This window comes from Hoplias malabaricus, chromosome 4, assembly GCF_029633855.1.
Source record: "Hoplias malabaricus isolate fHopMal1 chromosome 4, fHopMal1.hap1, whole genome shotgun sequence".
Taxonomy (NCBI): Eukaryota; Metazoa; Chordata; class Actinopteri; order Characiformes; family Erythrinidae; genus Hoplias; species Hoplias malabaricus.
In genome coordinates, this window is record NC_089803.1 from 5166014 (window position 1) to 5187923 (window position 21910).

Genomic DNA, 21910 nt, shown 5'->3' on the forward strand with positions numbered 1-21910 from the left:
GTGTTATTGTTGAGTTTTATTTATGTCTGAGCGGTGTAAGTCTGTGACACAGTGACTGTGAATTCCCCCTTGGGGGCAATAAATACTTACTTTAGATTTTATCTCTGTGTGTGTGTTGGAGGTAAGTGTTTCTGATGTTATTGTTTATTGCTTAGACTTTGTCAGTATATATATATATGAATGAGTGTCTTATTGTGTGTGTGGAGGTGTGTGTTAGTTAGGTGTGTGTGTCTCCTCCACAGAGTGTGTTATTGTGTGTGGAGCTGTGTGTTAGTGAGGTGTGTGTCTCTCCTCCACAGAGTGTGTTATTGTGTGTGGAGCTGTGTGTTAGTGAGGTGTGTGTCTCTCCACCACAGTGTGTTATTGTGTGTGGAGGTGTGTGTTAGTGAGGTGTGTGTGTCTCCTCCACAGAGTGTGTTATTGTGTGTGGAGGTGTGTGTTAGTTAGGTGTGTGTGTCTCCTCCACAGAGTGTGTTATTGTGTGTGGAGCTGTGTGTTAGTGAGGTGTGTGTCTCTCCTCCACAGAGTGTGTTATTGTGTGTGGAGGTGTGTGTTAGTGAGGTGTGTGTCTCTCCTCCACAGAGTGTGTTATTGTGTGTGGAGGTGTGTGTTAGTGAGGTGTGTGTCTCTCCTCCACAGAGTGTGTTATTGTGTGTGGAGGTGTGTGTTAGTGAGGTATGTGTCTCTCCTCCACAGAGTGTGTTATTTTGTGTGGAGCTGTGTGTTAGTGAGGTGTGTGTCTCTCCTCCACAGAGTGTGTTATTGAGTGTGGAGGTGTGTTAGTGAGGTGTGTGTCTCTCCTCCACAGAGTGTGTTAGTGTGTGTGGAGGTGTGTGTTAGTGTGGTGTGTGTCTCTCCTCCACAGAGTGTGTTATTGTGTGTGGAGGTGTGTGTTAGTGAGGTGTGTGTCTCTCCTCCACAGAGTGTGTTATTGTGTGTATCATCCTCCCCCTCAGCACCTGCAGTAGGGTGCAACTGCAGCAGTGCAGTCTCTGTGCAGTCTCTGACTGAGGGAGGTTTTTGTACGACTCTATTTCACTGTGTGAACACCCAGATGCTACTGATGTAATGGTAACTCTGACAGTAATAATCTCCTGCATCTTCAGTCTGGATGTTACTGATGGTCAGAGTGAAGTCAGATCCAGATCCACTGCCACTGAAACGATCTGAAATACCTGACGGTCTACTGTTAGCCAAGTAGATCAGGAGTTTAGGGAGCTTCTCCAGGTTTCTGCTGATACCAGGCAAGATAGTTGCCATTATAAACTCCGCTACTGGTTCTACAGTTGATGGTGACTGATTGTCCTGTAGAAACAGTTTTCACTGAAGGAGTCTGAGTAACAGTCACCTGACCACTGGACCCTAATGGAAAATTAAACAAAAATTGTAATAAATAATAATAACAGAATAATTTTAAATAATGTAAGTAATATTTTTATTTAATTAAAAAGTATTTATTTAAATAATATAAAAGTTGGGAAGTTCATAAAATATATATTCTACTTTATACTATTTTTTAGACATTATTTATTAAAAACCTTTTTATTTTGGTTTAGTTCTTATCTTAATTGATATGTTCTCAGGTAAATACAAAAACTAGTTTTGATCAGATTTACAGATCTCCTAGATAATTATAATAATAATTTTAATATTTACATCCATACATTCGGATCGGCTCTAAGAGAAAAACAAAGATTCTGGAAGGATAAGTAGTTAATAAGCTGTGTTACCTCTCGTCCAGAGCGCCAGTGTCCAGATGAAGATGGAGACCAAAGTCATGGTTGCTGTGGGTGAAGTTTGTGGGGCAGCAGCTCTCAGTCATGAAGTGTTAAACTCACAGGACTATAAACACTAGCAGAGCACTGAAGCATGGGCTCATGATGCAAAGTGGAGCCTCTCTATGGAAATCATCTTTCTAACAACACTGAGGAAAGATCATCATATTTATTTGATATTGTTTGATCAAACATTTCTGCTCAGTGTGGAGTCTCATGTTTAAAATCCTAAACTCTAACTGTCTCTGCCTTTCATTTGAGGTTTTCTGCAGCTGCTACTGCGGCTCCATCTGTCTGGATCAGGGCTGGAGGACTTTTGGGTGGAGGAAACACAATGATAACAGTAAGAATCTTTTAAACTATTAATGAATGTTGAACAGTTTTCAACAGCAGCTCTAATTTTTACTGATTGAATTATTTATCAACACTTCTGATGAAAGTGAACATATAATCACCAACACAGAGAGTGGAGCATGTTTTTATTATTGTCATTAATTGGATCTGGTTTTAATATTAGTTGATATGATTGTATCTGTGATTGTAATTGGAATCTGAGATGAAAACATGTTTCTACATGTAGTTTTATACTTTTATATCAAGTGTTTGTCTGTTGTGGAAATACAAAAGAACAAAGTGTGTCCTGGGTTTAGATATTTTAATGTTTATAAAATAATCCTTGTTGAGAATCTGTAGCTTCTACAGTTTGGGAGTGTTTTCCATTATTAATAGCTGCAAAATCCATTAATATTGTGTTCTAGTTCAGAAATAGTGTGTGTAAAGGCTGAAGAGAGTGGTGTGTTTAGAGCAGGAGGTTTTTGTACGGCCAGTAAACGAGTTTGTATCACTGTGGTGGACTTTTGGTGGAGGAACAAAACTGGATGTTGGAAGTAAGTCCACTTTTACTCTTTATTCAAAAGGAATCTTTAATTAAAATGATTCTGGACAACAGTAGAGATGCACTCGATGATCTTCTGAATAAATACATACATTTTCTTTTCTGCTTCTCCATTTCAGGGTCGTGGTGGCAACAGGGCGAGCAAAGAAGCCCAGACGTCTCTGTACCTTGCAACATCCACCAATTCCTCCTGGGGGATCCCAAGGCGTTCCCAGGACAGCCGGGAGATATAATCCCTCCAGCGTGTCCTGGGTCTACCTCGGGGCCTCCTTCCAGTTGGACGTGCCTGGTATACCTCCAGTGGGAGGCGTCCAGGAGGCATCCTGATCAAATGCCCAAACCACCTCAACTGACTTCTCTCAATGCGAAGGAGCAGCGACTCTACTCCGAACTCCTCCCTAGTCACTGAGCTCCTCACCTGATCACGGCGAGTACGCCCAGTGACCCGTCGGAGAAAGCTCATTTCGGCCGCTTGTATCCACGATCTTGTTCTTTCGGTCATTACAGAGAGCTCATGACCATAGGTGAGAGTGGGGACATAGACTGACCGGTAAATTGAGAGCTTTGCTTTATGGCTCAGCTCTCTCTTCACCACAATGGTGCGGTACAGTGACCGCATTACTGCAGACACTGCACCTATCCTACGGTCAATCTCATCATCCCTCTTCCCATCACCCGTGAACAAGAACCTGAGATACTTGAACTCCTTCACTTGGGGCAGGTTCTCACCCCTTACCTGAAGGGAGCATGCCATCTGTTTCCGGGAGATAACTATGGCCTCAGACTTGGAGGTGCTGATCCGCATACCGACCGCTTCACACTCGGCTGCAAACTGCTCAAGTGAACCCCCTCTCTTTACCCAAGTGTCCAAAACATATGGCCTCAGGTCAGAAGACACAACCACAAAGTTGATCATTGACCTTTGGCCCAGAGTGCTCTGGTACCAAGTACACTAATGAGCAATCTTATGTTCGAACATGGTGTTCATTATGGACAAACCATGGCTAGCACAGAAGTCCAACAACATCACACCACACGGGTTTATATCAGGCAGTCCGTTCCTCCCAATCACTCCTCTCCAGGTTTCCCAGACATTGCCAACGTGAGCATTGAAGTCTGCCAGTAAAATAATAGAGTCAGTGCATGGAATCCACTCTAGAACTCCAATCATTGCCTCCAAGAAGGCCAAATACTCTGAGCTGCTGTTCGGTGCATACGCACACACAACAGTCAAAGTTTTCCTCTCTGCAAGCCGGAGCCGCATTGAGGCTACCCTCTCGTTTACTGGGACAAACTCCAGCTGTACAGGCACCAGCCGGGGACTTGTGAGTATCCCCACACCCGCCCGGCGCTTCTCACCCTGTGCAACTCCTGAGTAGGAGAGAGACCAACCCCTATTGAGAAGTTTGGTTCCAGAGCCTAAACTGTGTGTAGAGGTGAGCCCAACTATATCTAGCTGGTATCTCTCAACCTCACGCACCAGCTCTGGCTCTTTCCCCCCCAGTGAGGTTATGTTCCACATACCAAGAACCAGTTTCTGCTGACAAGTTCCACGACGCCAGGGGGCCCTTCGCCCCTGCTCTGTGCCCGATGGGGATTGCACCGCACCCCTACTCTGGATCTTGCGGGTGGTGAGCCCACATGATCCTCCCACGTTGCCATTTCGGGCTGAGCCCGGCCGGGTTACGTGGGCTGCCCGGCCACCAGGCGCTCACCGTCGGACACTACCCCCAGGCCTGGCTCAAGGGGTAGGTCCCGGTAACCCTTTCCCAGGCAGGGTACACTGAATTTTAATGGGTGTACTCATAGGAATGCTTTTGGATCATGTTTGTCTGGATCTTCACTCCAGACCTGTTCGCCATGGGAGACCCTACTGGGAGCTAACAGCTCCTGACGACATAGCCCTGGAGGTCATGAGACCACACAAGCCCTTCCGCCACGACAAGGCCCTGATACAGGAAGGGTCTTCTGAATAAATGATAATCCAAATGTGAATGTATTTAATTAGAACTGCTCTGAAGTGTGGAGAGTGTGGGGCTTTAGGTGTTGAGGTATATTTAATCATAAGGCCTCATAAGGCACAGTATTAAGGAATGTTTAGTGTTTTTTATGTTCAGCCATATGCTCTATGTCTGTGCTACACAGAGAGAAATGTTTAGGATAAGCTGTCAATGAAGGCAGGAAACTATCAATTTTACACCCTCCCTTAAGAACATGCAAATGTAAACTATCCTCTATGTTTGCCTTATTTGGAGAGAAGGGAGAAGCATATAGAGCAGGGTCTGAGCCAGGAGGGGGGAGAGATTTTTAGACATGGAAGAGAGATCTTAGACATGGGACAGAATCTGAGCTCGGAATTGAACACTTCTCTCACGGGATCCTTAAGAACCTGTAAGACAGTGTTTTAACAACAGTTTCACCACCAGCTCCTGTTTCTGAACTGGATTTCTTTTCTTTAAAATACAAATATTTCCTAAAGGTTTCCTGTGAAGTGTTCAGTGATGACATTTCTTTTTAAAAAGATCAAATGTAAAGCTGGATTGTAGAGTCAGTGTTGGGTGATTAGAGCCGTTCTGTCTCCATCTGGACGCCACAATGTGGAGGTTATTATGAGCAGTGTTTTCTGTTCTAAAGCTTTGAAGACGTAGTACATGGAGACTGCAGCTTGATTTAGTTATTGATTATTTACTGTTTTGGAGGAAATCAAATCATCTTTTAAACTTTCACATCATGGGATGTGTGTAATGTTAAAATTATAATGAATTAAATGAAAGAAATAGTTTTGAAAGTATTCTGAATGAAATGTATCTATTAATGTAATTGTAAATATTAGTTCATATTTGAAGCGGTTCAGTTTAAGGTTATAATTAGAGCGTTATTTAATGATTCACTGAACTCAGTTCTGCTCTGTTAGAAAAACAGTTATATGCAAATGTTTGGGGACGCCTGGTGAAATCATAATGTTCTGTAGATGTTTGTAAGTGAAAGCTCTGTAATATTTAATGAAACTGAAATCCTCCTCTGAATGTAATTGTAAATATGAGTTTATATGTGAAAGTGGTTGAGTTGAAGGCTGTAATTAGAGTGTGATTTTTACTGCATCACTGAAGTCATTTGTGCTGTATTAGAAATAAGGGAAATGAAACTGTGTGCGTGTCTGTGTGTTTGTGTGTGTGTGTGTGTCCTAGCTCCGACCCGCCCCACCCTCAAAGTCCTGCCCCCCTCCAGCCTGAGGCAGGGGAAGACCACACTGGTGTGTTTGGCCAACAAGGGCTTCCCCTCAGACTGGAAGCTGAGCTGGAAGGTGGATGGAAACCCTCTGACCTCTGGGTTTAGTCAGAGTCCTGGGCTTCTGCAGAAGGACACTGGCCTCTACAGCTGGAGCATCACCCTGACCCTCCAGGAGGACGAGTGGATGAAGAAGACAGTGACCTGTGAGGCCACCAAAGGAGGCCAGACTACTGTCAGTGAAACACTGAAGAGAGATCAGTGCACTCGACAGTGAGGGTCCACACTTGTGTTGGAGCTGATAGAGCTCCTCTTCATCTTCAGTGTGTTCAAACATGTCTCTGATTAATGCTCAGATCTTCACATCAGCTTCTGGAGCAGCTCATTTCAGAGTTACACTCTCTATATATACACTCTTTCACGGAGGCAGGGGGCCCTGCGACGACGTCCACGGAGGCAGGGGGCCCTGCGACGACGTCCACGGAGGCAGGGGCTTGTTTTGCATGTGCTGGAGCTGTAGAGGGGTTAGGGGGCTTGACGGGCGCACTCCTGAGATCCCCTAGAGGTGTGCCCCTGTTAGCCTCACCTCCGTTGTCCTGAGGTTTGAGGCTAACAGCCCCTACCCTTAACCCCCCCCCCTCAAAAATTTCCCCGGACCTGAGGGGGTAGTCCTCGGGAGCAGAGGGTCTTGCGGAGATGTCCTCGGGAGTCGATCGGGAGAATCTGGCTCTCAATAGTTCACAAAAGTCTCCACTGTAATATGCAGGGCTCTCTCTCCCAGCACTCGATCAGCCCACTCCAATGCTCTCCCTTTGAGAAGGGATCTCATAAACATTACTTGGATAATTCCATGTGGCGCAGGAACAGTCAGGTAGTTAAAATACAGTTGGCACTGAAGCAGAAATCCCTCAACGTTTGGAGTCCCCTCAAACTCAGGGGGAACTCCCATATAGGATTGCAGGGCAGCAGGTTGATCCCCCACCTTTACCGCTGTTGGGTCGTTAATTCTGTTAGTGTGAGCTGGGCAGACTGATGGAGGCGGACGCACATGCTAATAACACAGACTTTATTTAACAAGAAATTAACAAAACAAACATTAACGAACTAGAGGGCAAACACTAAGCGGGGAAAGAACTTTCCTGAGACACAGAGAAAAAAAGTTTATAGTCCTTATGTTCTTACTGAGAGATTATCCTAAACATTTCCCCCTTTGGAGCACAGACATAGAACATACGAATAAACTCAGAACAGTTAACATCTCTACATGCTGCACTTAAGACTATATTTATAAAATATACGTCATAATTTTCCTCCCTTTGAGACTGTAAAAGTATCGTAAAATTAAACAACCCATACATGTTTATAGTTATAACATATTATCACTATACCCCTACACACAAATCTAGCATTACATGCATTATGATATATGATATAGTAAATATTCATGGAGTGTGAAAGCGAAAAAACCTGCCAGACAGCCATCTTTCTTGAAATTTCCTTCAAATATTTTAGACAGAATAAATTCTCTCACAATCCCTCTGCCCAAGGCAATCACATAAAGTACGCCTATCCAATTTGAATTTACACTATATGTGTAGGGAGTTGACATGAGTAAATGTGTGTAGAAATCTCAGAAAGTAAAATCAAACCAATGTCCAAATTCAGGCTGGTCGACCCATTGGACCTTCCTATAGACCTGTCCCTACCTGACACACCCCATGGCCGTAACATCGAGAAAAAACAAAACATCTGAGATCCCAATACACTTACACAGATTAAATTGCATCCGTCTATAAATCATCATAATAAACAGTTGTTATCATTTTAAATATCACTTGTATTATGTTTTATCAATGTTAATGATAACAAAAAATAAACAATTCAATAGAAAAAATATGACATATTGTATTATACTACAGCACTTCAGCAATATCACCTTCTGAATTTCAGCAAGTTTTCACAGTTCTGTTTCAAAGTCCTTCAGTTTTATTGACTTCTTTTGAATGTTTGGATCCCTGTAATACTTCAGGAACCTCGATCAACCATGCACCCTTACAGTGTTCTTCTTCCCTTTTTATTCTGGAAGAAAGAAACAACAACCAGTATGTTTTGCAAAAATAACAGATACAAATAGAAATATCAAATACAAATCAGTACTAGCAATATTAATACATTAGTATATTTCAAGCTACAGTTTCTACTTCACCCTATAATCATTATAATAGATTACTAAATAGTAAAATTAACAAAATAGTAGAATGTCATAACTTAATTAAAAGTATAATAGTAGATATTTAAAATGAATATTTCTCCACCAGGTCGCTTTCCAAAATTTCTTCCTCATATTTGTCTGAGTCAGTTCTAATTAATAATGGCATCTGCACTTGATCTTCAGGCATCACAACTCCAACCCATTTCAAAATCATAGCCTTTGTGCAAGTTAACGACAGTGTACAAAAACCTAGACATTAAACACAATGCTAAAAGAGCTACTCCAAAAACCTGGGCCAACATTGCTCTTAGCAGTTTGTAGTTTAGCCCTTGTGTTTAATGTCCCTCTGTCTAGTTTCCTTTAAGTTATTATTATTAAAATCTCCTGCACTTACCTCGCTCCTTGACCACTCCTACACACCCCGCTTTATTACAGATATGGAGTTCATTCACTCCACTCTTTTTAATATTTAATATAAGTTCAGTGAAATGCGGATATGGAAATATCAGGCTTTAAAAGTACAGAATTCAGCCTGTTAAATTCTGATCTGGGGACACTTATATATTGTTCACACAACAGACGTCTCTTCAGTTATTTTATGCTAGACTGAGTCTGACTGAGGGAGGTTCTTGTACAACTCCCTAACACTGTGTGAACACTCCAGCATTATGTGTCAGACAGTAATAATCTCCTGCATCTTCAGTCTGGACGTTACTGATGGTCAGAGTGAAGTCAGATCTAGATCCACTGCCACTGAAACGATCTGGAAAACCTGACTGTAACTGATTGACAAATTTAATTAGGAGTTTAGGAACTTCCCCAGGTTTGATCAGGTACCAGTGGAGCTCTTCATTGCTGCCCCAGTAGGATACTGCAGAGCTGAGTTTACAGTTGATGGTGACTGTTTGAAGTGGAGAAACAATTTTCACTGTAGGACTCTGAGTAAGAGTTACTGGACCACTGGACACTGTAGAGACAATGTTAGGTAAAATAAAAGTGGACAAGTATACAAGCAGCATTCACTCCTGTTTGCAGAAACAGGTTACCTCTCGTCCAGAGCGCCAGTGTCCAGATGAAGATGGAGACCAAAGTCATGGTTGCTGTGGGTGAAGTTTGTGGGGCAGCAGCTCTCAGTCATGAAGTGTTAAACTCACAGGACTATAAACACTAGCAGAGCACTGAAGCATGGGCTCATGATGCAAAGTGGAGCCTCTCTATGGAAATCATCTTTCTAACAACACTGAGGAAAGATCATCATATTTATTTGATATTGTTTGATCAAACATTTCTGCTCAGTGTGGAGTCTCATGTTTAAAATCCTAAACTCTAACTGTCTCTGCCTTTCATTTGAGGTTTTCTGCAGCTGCTACTGCGGCTCCATCTGTCTGGATCAGGGCTGGAGGACTTTTGGGTGGAGGAAACACAATGATAACAGTAAGAATCTTTTAAACTATTAATGAATGTTGAACAGTTTTCAACAGCAGCTCTAATTTTTACTGATTGAATTATTTATCAACACTTCTGATGAAAGTGAACATATAATCACCAACACAGAGAGTGGAGCATGTTTTTATTATTGTCATTAATTAGATCTGGTCTTAATATTAGTTGATATGATTGTATCTGTGATTGTAATTGGAATCTGAGATGAAAACATGTTTCTACATGTAGTTTTATACTTTTATATCAAGTGTTTGTCTGTTGTGGAAATACAAAAGAACAAAGTGTGTCCTGGGTTTAGATATTTTAATGTTTATAAAATAATCCTTGTTGAGAATCTGTAGCTTCTACAGTTTGGGAGTGTTTTCCTTTATTAATAGCTGCAGAATCCATTAATATTGTGTTCTAGTTCAGAAATAGTGTGTGTAAAGGCTGAAGAGAGTGGTGTGTTTAGAGCAGGAGGTTTTTGTACGGCCAGTAAACGAGTTTGTATCACTGTGGGTCACTTTTGGTGGAGGAACAAAACTGGATGTTGGAAGTAAGTCCACTTTTACTCTTTATTCAAAAGGAATCTTTAATTAAAATGATTCTGGACAACAGTAGAGATGCACTTGATGATCTTCTGAATAAATGATAATCCAAATGTGAATGTATTTAATTAGAACTGCTCTGAAGTGTGGAGAGTGTGGAGCTTTAGGTTTCACCACCAGCTCCTGTTTCTGAACTGGATTTCTTTTCTTTAAAATACAAATATTTCCTAAAGGTTTCCTGTGAAGTGTTCAGTGATGACATTTCTTTTTAAAAAGATCAAATGTAAAGCTGGATTGTAGAGTCAGTGTTGGGTGATTAGAGCCGTTCTGTCTCCATCTGGATGCCACAATGTGGAGGTTATTATGAGCAGTGTTTTCTGTTCTAAAGCTTTGAAGACGTAGTACATGGAGACTGCAGCTTGATTTAGTTATTGATTATTGACTGTTTTGGAGGAAATCAAATCATGTTTTAAACTTTCACATCATGGGATGTGTGTAATGTTACAATTATAATGAATTAAATGAAAGAAATAGTTTTAAAAGTATTCTGAATGAAATGTATCTATTAATGTAATTGTAAATATTAGTTCATATTTGAAGCGGTTCAGTTTAAGGTTATAATTAGAGCGTTATTTTAATGCTTCACTGAACTCAGTTCTGCTCTGTTAGAAAAACAGTTATATGCAAATGTTTGGGGACGCCTGGTGAAATCATAATGTTCTGTAGATGTTTGTAAGTGAAAACTCTGTAATATTTAATGAAACTGAAATCCTCCTCTGAATGTAATTGTAAATATGAGTTTATATGTGAAAGTGGTTGAGTTGAAGGTTGTAATTAGAGTGTGATTTTTACTGCATCACTGAAGTCATTTGTGCTGTGTTAGAAATAAGGGAAATGAAACTGTGTGTGTGTGTGTGTGTGTGTCCTAGCTCCGACCCGCCCCACCCTCACAGTCCTGCCCTCCTCCAGTCTGGGGCAGAGGGAGACCACACTGGTGTGTTTGGCCAACAAGGGCTTCCCCTCAGACTGGAAGCTGAGCTGGAAGGTGGATGGAAACCCTCTGACCTCTGGGTTTAGTCAGAGTCCTGGGCTTCTGCAGAAGGACACTGGCCTCTACAGCTGGAGCAGCACCCTGACCCTCCAGGGGGACGAGTGGATGAAGAAGACAGTGACCTGTGAGGCCACCAAAGGAGGCCAGACTACTGTCAGTGAAACACTGAAGGGAGATCAGTGCACTGGACAGTGAGGGTCCACACCTGTGTTGGCGCTGATAGAGCTCCTCTTCATCTTCAGTGTGTTCAAACATGTCTCTGATTAATGCTCAGATCTTCACATCAGCTTCTGGAGCAGCTCAGTACAGAGTTACACTCTCTATATATACACTCTTACACTGTTTGTTGATTATATGTCTTTCTTTATCTGCAATCATTAATTTTTCTACTTAACAAAATAATGCTACACTCTTTTGTAAAAATAAAGCATTTAAATCAACACAAAATGTGTGATTTTTCATTTTTAACTCCTCTTTAAACTTTTACTGAAACAGGCGAGTGGTAACGTCCACTTTGAACTGACAGAAGGGGGAGACTGATAAAGTTATTTCAATAAATCACTAATTAATGAAAGTTCAGAATTCCTGAATGTTCCTTAAGCATCAAAAGTGATAAATATGATCAAAAGCCAAAGACCAGAAAATAATAGTGATATAAATGAACAGATATCAGTTCAAAAGTCTGCTTCCCTCTGTTCTGAAATACATTTACTACCAGAGCCACAGGCTGTGCATTTACACAAATCTGTCTGCACACAGCTACCAGTCCTACAGCAACTACACCTTCTCACGTCAATCACAAACAGAGACTGAGTCGACTCCAAGAGTTCAGATTCTCTGAGTGATTCACCAAGATTTGATCCTGACTCCCAGACACTTGTAGGATTGATTCTTTGGGAGTCGATTCCTCTTCATTAAATCTGTTCATTTTGACTCTATTCCACCACTCTCACTGTGTACAGAGACACTACTCAGCAGGACGGCTTTAGAACAATAATCTGAATATAACTGTGGATATTTCAGAGCAGTGTCTGCCCCATGTCGTTAGAAAGAGGGGTTTAGTCGACAGAAATGAAGAGTTGACTCCAGACGTTTAAGAGCAGAATCTCCTCACACTCCTAAAAGAAAACCCTGTTTCTTCCCCATAATCCTTCAACACACTGGGGCTGGGTCTTTGTGCTGTGTGTAAAATGATTTCAGACTGTGACTCTAGAGCTGTCCTTCTTAGCAGCAGCTCTGTGAACAGAGAGAGGAGTGACCACAGCCCCAGAAACAGACGGAGCATTCTCCTGATTCTTATTAAGATTTTCTGTTTACAAATCAGAGATCAGATCACGGGTTGTTTTCCTTTTTCCTTTTTCCATTTAAACATGAAAATCAAATGTAGAAAAGGTACACAGACCCAACAAACATATAGCTATAATTTAATTATGAATATAAGGGTCACACTTGTACAGACACAGAGTCTCGGGTTGTCCAGCCCTGGTCTAATGTCCTGAATGTCCACCCTGATCCCTAAAAGACCTCCTCTGCTACATTTGTGTATGTTCTGAGCAGGGTTTTTTTCCTCTAAGGTCTCGTTTTATCCTGTTCTCTGCACATGTTCTCCAGTTCTACCAGACTGTCTCATGTCCTTTGTTTAAAGATTTTCTCTCATGTTCGAGTCTGGAGTCTGAGAAGGACATGGATAAACATCCATCTTATTTTTGAACCATGCTTCACGTGACTTTGCTTTATGGCTTGGATCATTCTCTTGGTGCAGTGTCCATCATGATGTCGTTATATTAAAATTTTTCATAAGCCCATGTTATCACACTCCTACGGAGCCCCTAAAGGGACTGAGGGGAAAATTAAAAAGAACCACTGATTCTGCGTTCCCTCGCAAATACATTGCACTCCTTTGCAAATGATTTATGTTACACAATTGTCTTCGTGGCTCAGTTAACACATCAGGACACTGCACTTTCCAGGGAAATCCAGCCACTTGAAACAGATATTATATATGTATTTATTTATCTCTACTAACACACAGTTTCATTGCCAGTGCGAATTGTTCATACATCTGTAAGGAACTGCCTCACATCAGAAGTTGTTGTGAACAACAAGTTTATATACGTTCGGTAGCATCCTGAAAGTGCTGGTAAGAACGCCTTTTTTTTCCAAGTCCCTTTAGGGGCTCCGTACACTCCAATCTTACTCTCTTGTGTCTGGAAGGAAGCAGTGGTTTACTGAGTGTCTTTAACCTAAAGAATCCAGACATGTTTACACTGTGCTTCACTGTGGAGATGTGGACCTACATTTCATTTCCCTGTTTGCTGTTTGTTTTGGATTCTGGCAGAGGTCTAAAACAGTATTTTTTTAGTTATTTTTTATTGATCTTCCACATCTTGGTAAATTTTCCATGTCCATGTTTCTTCTATGAATTATGACCTTGTTGCTGTCAGCAAACAGTTTGAGCTGCTCATTATCTACTGCAGTTATAACCTCAAGTCTACTCTAACACATCTGATGTCACTCTTTAGGGTTCAGCGCTGGCATTAATTTCAGACACACATTTATACTTAATCCACTTTAATAATTTCATTGTTTATCAGAGGGATTGTGATGTTTGAGCTAACATTTAGAGATACATTTTGACTGAAAGTGAGCTGTTAAAATTAGGATTACACAGTGAGGTGTGTGCATTGTTCCATGGTGATGTTAATTGAGAATTGTCTTGATGAGAATCTCAGCACTTGATCAGGATCATTGTCTGAGATCCAGTGTATTATCTGTATCTTATCAGTTCAATATCTGATACATCATCTACATGAGAACAATATACACAGTCTGATCAGAATAGTACGACCACCTCCTTGTTTCTACACTCACTGTCCATTCTCTCAGCTCCACTGACCACACAGGAGCACTTTGTAGTTCTACAATTACAGACTGTAGTCCAGCTGTTGCTCTGCATACTTTGTTAGCCCCCTTTCACCCTGCTCTTCAGTGGTCAGGACCCCCTAATCTTTGTTTGTTCATATAGTGACATCACATAGAAACACAGTATTGTTGTGTAGTTAAAAGCTCAATAATCTGAACTGTGCTTTAATCTTGAGCAGTGTCTTGGTGAGGAATAAATTCTCAGTGATTCTTCATCATACAGTTCACTAAAAAGTACAATCTCTGTTGTTAAAATTGGGAGTAGCTGTAGATTCAGTGCGGTGCTGAGTGATGTGCTTCAATGTGACTGACTGAAACAAGCTGAACATTTTTGGACAGATGCAGAATCATCATGAACCCCAGACAGACGGCTTTAAGGATGGATAGAAATGGACAGGTTTTGGAAGAACAATGTTTCTAATATTATACAAAAACACACAGATTAAGAAGATCTAATTGTAGAAGAACTGACATAATGTTAGACCAGAGCAAAGGTCACTGGTCAGTGGTGTAACATCATTACATTATTCGGTTAAGTTAATATTAATATTTAATTCAGTAAATTTACATAATGCAGTCAGAATAGATTAATGAATGAAGCTGAAAGTCAAGCTCTAATGTAATTAGTAACGGTGTGTAGAGCTTGTGAAGATTGTGTGTAGTGTGTACAGTGTGTAGTGTTTATCTGCTGCTGCTCCTAGTGAGATACTCCATCTCCTGATGTAAATCCCTGTTCCACAGTGAGGAAAACTCCCCAAAGAGAGAACACTCTTCACTACTGTAGTGTTCTGGTGCTGATGAGTTCAGTTGAGTGCAGCTTTAGCACCTGTTCTCAGATCAGTGAGTGTTTCTGAGTCAGAGCAGTTCCTCTACAGCTGAAGGAGGTTTTTGTACGACGCTCTAACACTGTGTGAACGGATAGCTGCTACCCTGCTGACAGTAATAATCTCCTGCATCTTCAGGCTTTACTCCAGTGATTTTTAGAGTAAAGTCTGTACCAGATCCACTCCCACTGAAACGATCTGAGACTCCAGACTGACGGGTGGATGCTCCATAGATCAGGAGTTTAGGAGCTTCTCCAGGTTTCTGCTGATACCAGGCGAGATTGCTGCCTACACTCTGATTGGCTCTGCAGCTGATAGTAACAGTGTGTCCTGGAGAAACAGACTGAGATCCTGGAGACTGAGTCATTATTATATCTCCAAACGAATCTATAATGGAAAAATAAACAGATAGATATTAATGGACACAAACATTTTTTCAAAGGGAAAGGGAAATACATGACACATAAAAAGTCTATAATGTTATTTTCAGATGAAAATGTTGATATTAAATCAATTTTTTATTTTACATCAGACATAGAATCAAACACAAAATCAATAGGTTTCCTCACCTCTTGTCCAGAGCACCAGTGTCCAGATGAAGATGGAGACCAAAGTCATGGTTGCTGTGGGTGAAGTTTGTGGGGCAGCAGCTCTCAGTCATGAAGTGTTAAACTCACAGGACTATAAACACTAGCAGAGCACTGAAGCATGGGCTCATGATGCAAAGTGGACCCTCTCTATGGAAATCATCTTTCTAACAACACTGAGGAAAGATCATCATATTTATTTGATATTGTTTGATCAAACATTTCTGCTCAGTGTGGAGTCTCATGTTTAAAATCCTAAACTCTAACTGTCTCTGCCTTTCATTTGAGGTTTTCTGCAGCTGCTACTGTGGCTCCATCTGTCTGGATCAGGGCTGGAGGACTTTTGGGTGGAGGAAACACAATGATAACAGTAAGAATCTTTTAAACTATTAATGAATGTTGAACAGTTTTCAACAGCAGCTCTAATTTTTACTGATTGAATTATTTATCAACACTTCTGATGAAAGTGAACATATAATCACCAACACAGAGAGTGGAGCATGTTTTTATTATTGTCATTAATTGGATCTGGTTTTAATATTAGTTGATATGATTGTATCTGTGATTGTAATTGGAATCTGAGATGAAAACATGTTTCTACATGTAGTTTTATACTTTTATATCAAGTGTTTGTCTGTTGTGGAAATACAAAAGAACAAAGTGTGTCCTGGGTTTAGATATTTTAATGTTTATAAAATAATCCTTGTTGAGAATCTGTAGCTTCTACAGTTTGGGAGTGTTTTCCATTATTAATAGCTGCAGAATCCATTAATATTGTGTTCTAGTTCAGAAATAGTGTGTGTAAAGGCTGAAGAGAGGGGTGTGTTTAGAGCAGGAGGTTTTTGTACGGCCAGTAAACGAGTTTGTATCACTGTGGTGGACTTTTGGTGGAGGAACAAAACTGGAATTTGGAAGTAAGTCCACTTTTACTCTTTATTCAAAAGGAATCTTTAATTAAAATGATTCTGGACAACAGTAGAGATGCACTTGATGATCTTCTGAATAAATGATAATCCAAATGTGAATGTATTTAATTAGAACTGCTCTGAAGTGTGGAGAGTGTGGAGCTTTAGGTTTCACCACCAGCTCCTGTTTCTGAACTGGATTTCTTTTCTTTAAAATACAAATATTTCCTAAAGGTTTCCTGTGAAGTGTTCAGTGATGACATTTCTTTTTAAAAAGATCAAATGTAAAGCTGGATTGTAGAGTCAGTGTTGGGTGATTAGAGCCGTTCTGTCTCCATCTGGACGCCACAATGTGGAGGTTATTATGAGCAGTGTTTTCTGTTCTAAAGCTTTGAAGACGTAGTACATGGAGACTGCAGCTTGATTTAGTTATTGATTATTTACTGTTTTGGAGGAAATCAAATCATCTTTTAAACTTTCACATCATGGGATGTGTGTAATGTTACAATTATAATGAATTAAATGAAAGAAATAGTTTTAAAAGTATTCTGAATGAAATGTATCTATTAATGTAATTGTAAATATTAGTTCATATTTGAAGCGGTTCAGTTTAAGGTTATAATTAGAGCGTTATTTTAATGCTTCACTGAACTCAGTTCTGCTCTGTTAGAAAAACAGTTATATGCAAATGTTTGGGGACGCCTGGTGAAATCATAATGTACTGTAGATGTTTGTAAGTGAAAACTCTGTAATATTTAATGAAACTGAAATCCTCCTCTGAATGTAATTGTAAATATGAGTTTATATGTGAAAGTGGTTGAGTTGAAGGTTGTAATTAGAGTGTGATTTTTACTGCATCACTGAAGTCATTTGTGCTGTGTTAGAAATAAGGGAAATGAAACTCTGTGTGTGTGTGTGTGTGTGTGTGTCCTAGCTCCGACCCGCCCCACCCTCACAGTCCTGCCCTCCTCCAGTCTGGGGCAGGGGGAGACCACACTGGTGTGTTTGGCCAACAAGGGCTTCCCCTCAGACTGGAAGCTGAGCTGGAAGGTGGGTGGAAACCCTCTGACCTCTGGGTTTAGTCAGAGTCCTGGGCTTCTGCAGAAGGACACTGGCCTCTACAGCTGGAGCAGCACCCTGACCCTCCAGGAGGACGAGTGGATGAAGAAGACAGTGACCTGTGAGGCCACCAAAGGAGGCCAGACTACTGTCAGTGAAACACTGAAGAGAGATCAGTGCACTGGACAGTGAGGGTCCACACCTGTGTTGGAGCTGATAGAGCTCCTCTTCATCTTCAGTGTGTTCAAACATGTCTCTGATTAATGCTCAGATCTTCACATCAGCTTCTGGAGCAGCTCAGTACAGAGATACACTCTCTATATATACACTCTTACACTGTTTGTTGATTATTTGTCTGCCTTAAAGTCTAGTCATTAACTTTCCCTTGTAACACAAATGCTTTATTCTTTGGTGAAAATAAAACTTTATCAACAATGTTTCACTGCTTTCTGACTCTTCATCAAAAATAAAATCAAATCATACTTCATTTATATAGCACTTTCTATAACTGATTGTTGCAAAGCATCTTTACAGAATTGGTATCAGAGCAGATAGTGATCATGTGCATTCAATCTGACATTACAGGAGGGCTATATTTAGAAAGTCAGGAATTAATGGAAATATAGAGTCCCCAGCTGTACTTTTTTATGAAAAATATATATATTTCAGCCTACTTTTTTGGAAGACTGGTGGTCCCTAATAATGTATCAGTAATAAAATGTGACACCCCCCCACACAACCCAGTGTTACTTTGTTGCTTCAGAGCAACAGTGTGCAACAGTTGTACTACAACACCAAGGATTTCTATATGTTTAATATGTGAAATAATATAGAAACATGCAATATATGCATTAGAATGTTTTATTACAACAAGCTTCATCCAGAATCTGTTAATCACCACAAAATAAAACATATACAATTGTAACATTGGAACTCTTTCTTTACTGTAGGTATTGTGTGTGTGTGTGTGTGTGTGTTGGAATGTGTTTTTTTGTGTGGGGCATTGTTTGAGGAAATGTTCTTCTATATTTTTGAGGAAATTTTAGCTAACAGTGAATTCCTATTCTGTGTGGAACTTCAGGAAACTTTTGGTGTGCCTGTGCATCCTGGTACTTTACATGTCCCCTTCTTGTCTGACATAATCATCCAGTGTACTATGGTGTCCAGACGCACATCTGGGACTGAAATTCTTGCCGTGGGTCCTCTTTTCTTATGTGCCATATATTCACTGGCAATTGTTGAGCTTGGACAGCCTCTTTTGTGCTCGAGACTTTTTCCACTTTTGCAAAGGCCTTCAGCAATGTAAGACTTAAATGTGTAAAGCCTCATTTGCTCCTCCTTTTTCATGCCTGTGGCATCACAATCTCTTCTGTACAGCAGCTATGCAGTCACAGAGATTGTATCCAAGAAATGGAATACCAGTCGGTGTTACCACTTCTTTGGTACAGTGAGATCAATGAGTCAAGCAGATCCACCCCACCCATAAGCTTATTATACTCCTTCACCACAGCAGAACAGGGGACCTTGAGCTTTTGCTTGCTGTCCCACCTTTCAACCTCAGTGACCTCATGGGTATGGTCCAATATAATCAATAAGCAGGGTCACAGAGCGATTATCATACCACTTCACAACACGTAAGTTAGTTTCTCCAACCATGGCAGTGTTCTCTTGAAAAGACCCTTGTCCTGTTTTATTCTGTTCTTTATCACCCATTACATTGCTGCCTGGTAATCTGTTGCTACGGACAGTACCAATACAACGAATCCCTTGTTGAGCGAGGGGAAGTACAAGAGGGACAATGGTAAATCAGTTGTCAAAGAAAAGCTTGTGGTTCTTGTGCTTTAGTACAGGTTTAGCCAGCCGGAGGACAACATTGCTGCTTGCTCCTACTTCTGCTAATTCAGGGGGTTGTACAACTCTCCCCATATAAATCCCAAAGTTGTGTGGGACACCATCAGAGCTGGCCAAGAGAAGTACCTTGTATTGCCATTTCCTTGGTTTTGCTGGCAGGTATTGCTTCAGTCTGTTTCTTCCCTTGAATGGAATCATCTGCTCATCTACAGCCAGCTTCTCACCCATTGGAATCATGTTCAGTTTTGAGGGCAGATGAGTAACTAGTGGACGGATCTTATTCAGTGGATCAAATATTTCCTCTGTTCTATCTTGATTGTTGCAGAAGTGCAGTTTTTTTATGGCCTTGCACCCAATGATTCCAGGTATGCTCTGGACCCACCTTGACCCTGAACTCAATAAGCAGTTACAGATAATGATTCCATGAATGAATGAACATTACAGTACCCAGAAACTGCTCCAGTTCTTTGACAGTGAGATTCAGGGGCTTGTTGAAATCACATTGCATAGCATATGCATTTGACTGCTCTACAATGACTTGCAAAATGTCTTCAGAAAAAAATACCTTGATGTATGTCAGGTGGGACTGGTTATCATCTGATATTGGAAGGTTGCCCTACCATTCTGGGTAATCAATAAAGTTCACACTGTGTTGGGTTCTTTGTCAGATACATAATCAACATCATTTTCTCCATCTTCAACCTCAGGCTCAGGGTCATTATCAACAGGGATAAATTAGATCTTACGTATTTCATACATATCTTATTTGTATAATTTCATTCCCATACTGGAAGCATAGTACACATTACATTCTACTAACTGACTCCTGACTTCTTAACTTCTTCCCAAAACTGATTTTTGGGGTTCTTTCTTCCTCCCTGTCACTTGTCTCAAGCTCACTTTCCTCACTGTCTGAAGGAATGACCCTAACTGCTCGATCAGGTTCATAAAATGTCTGTGTGTCCATTTTCTGTGAGAACTGATAGTTAGGACAGCAAAAACATTGAATGAGACCATTATTTTGCACCCTAGCACATATCCAAACATTCTGCCTGGCATATAGCTGCTCTAAAATGTAGTCTAATTGCACAATGCTGCAATTATAAAATTAGCATATTTAGCATATAAACTGTTTTAGCATATAAACAAATGATGTATTTAAACAATAAAATATAGTTTATTAAATATTTATTTACATATAGATATTTTTGTGTGAATTTATGTTTATTTAAAAACATGAAAAACTAATGCTTTTTTTTACACTTTGCTAGCACTGTGCCCTATGCAGCACTGCTTGCTGAATGGATTGCGCCACCCTCAGACAGACAATGACACGCACTTCAGCACCCCATGTTAATGATCACTGACACATCATGTGACATTGGAATTATTTAAATATTTTTTTTTATTTAAAGATAAGATTTTAGAGACAAAAAGGTAGTTTGTTGCCTGAGGGCAACACTATGACAGAGGGTTAAGAAATATTGTCAACAGCCTTCGATCAGAAAATGATACTGATATAAACTGATGTCAGGTTAAAAGTTTGCATTCCAATGTTATGAAATACATTCTAAGATCTTGTATGTCCACCCTTATTCTAAAGTTCTCCTATGAACACTCTGTTTGCTCTGAGCTGTGTTTTAATATTTCTGTGTAATTTGGACCTTGTGTTACACATTTGCTCCTGTTCAACTGCACTGACGGACTGTCACAGGAACTGCCTTCTTCAAACCTGCAGACTGGGAAGGCCATGGCAAAACTTTCACCTTCTTTTTACACCATACTTCAAGGGACTTCTCTTTATGGCAGGATCCATCAACACTTCAATTGTAGCTTTTTTTACTGATGGTAGGAGGCTTTGGTCCAAATGCTCTTAATCAATCTTCTAGTGTGTTTACATGTTCCTTACTGGCTTACTTCTTACTGTCATGTGTTTAGAAATGAGAAATGGAATTATGAAGGCTTTTCCCTTGAAGAATCCAGATCTGTGTCACTGTGCTTCACTGTAGAGAATATGTGGATTTTCCTGCTGAATAAATATGTTTTACTTGTTCAGAGTAATTTCACCCACAAAGACATTACAGTCTCCAGTTAAAATCTCAAAGAACTGAACTGTTCTACAATCCTGAGAACTGTGTTGGTACAGTGCCATGCAAAAGTATTCGGCCCCCTTGAACTTTTCAACTTTTTGCCACATTTCAGGCTTCAAACATAAAGATATAAAATTTACATTTTTTTGTGAAGAATCAAAAACAAGTGGGACACAATCGTGAAGTGGAATGAAATTTAATGTGTCAAACTTTTAACAAATAAAAAACTGAAAAGTGGGGCGTGCATTATTATTCGGCCCCCTTGCATTAATACTTTGTAGCACCACCTATTGCTGCAATTACAGCTGCAAGATGCTTGGGGTATGTCTCTATCAACTTTGCACATCAAGAGACCCATCTTGCCCATTCTTCCTTGCAAAACAGCTCGAGCTATGTGAGGTTGAATGGAGAGCATTTGTGAACAGCAGTCTTCAGCTTTTTCCACAGATTCTCGATTGTATTCAGGTCTGGACTTTGACTTGGCCATTCCAACACCTGGATACGTTTATTTGTGAACCATTCCATGGTAGATTTGGCTTTG

At 40.4% G+C, this 21910-nt stretch overlaps 1 pseudogene and 4 gene segments (V, D, J or C); 3 read left to right on the plus strand and 2 right to left on the minus strand.

Annotated features, from left to right (window-relative positions):
• Positions 1–1035: 1035 nt before the first annotated feature.
• Positions 1036–1785, minus strand: LOC136695667 (immunoglobulin kappa variable 4-1-like; annotated as a pseudogene).
• On the plus strand, positions 1778–9502 carry LOC136694161 (Ig kappa chain b5 variant C region-like). The segment is given in 3 exon segments: positions 1778–1790; positions 2579–2662; positions 5859–9502. Coding segments are annotated over 3 exon segments (414 nt in total).
• On the plus strand, positions 9204–11326 carry LOC136694162 (Ig kappa chain b5 variant C region-like). The segment is given in 2 exon segments: positions 9204–9216; positions 11010–11326. Coding segments are annotated over 2 exon segments (330 nt in total).
• Positions 11327–13739: 2413 nt separating this feature from the next.
• Positions 13740–15617, minus strand: LOC136693761 (immunoglobulin kappa variable 3-15-like). The segment is given in 2 exon segments: positions 13740–15264; positions 15447–15617. Coding segments are annotated over 2 exon segments (360 nt in total).
• Positions 15494–17620, plus strand: LOC136694164 (Ig kappa chain b5 variant C region-like). The segment is given in 2 exon segments: positions 15494–15506; positions 17304–17620. Coding segments are annotated over 2 exon segments (330 nt in total).
• The last annotated feature ends 4290 nt before the right edge of the window (positions 17621–21910 follow it).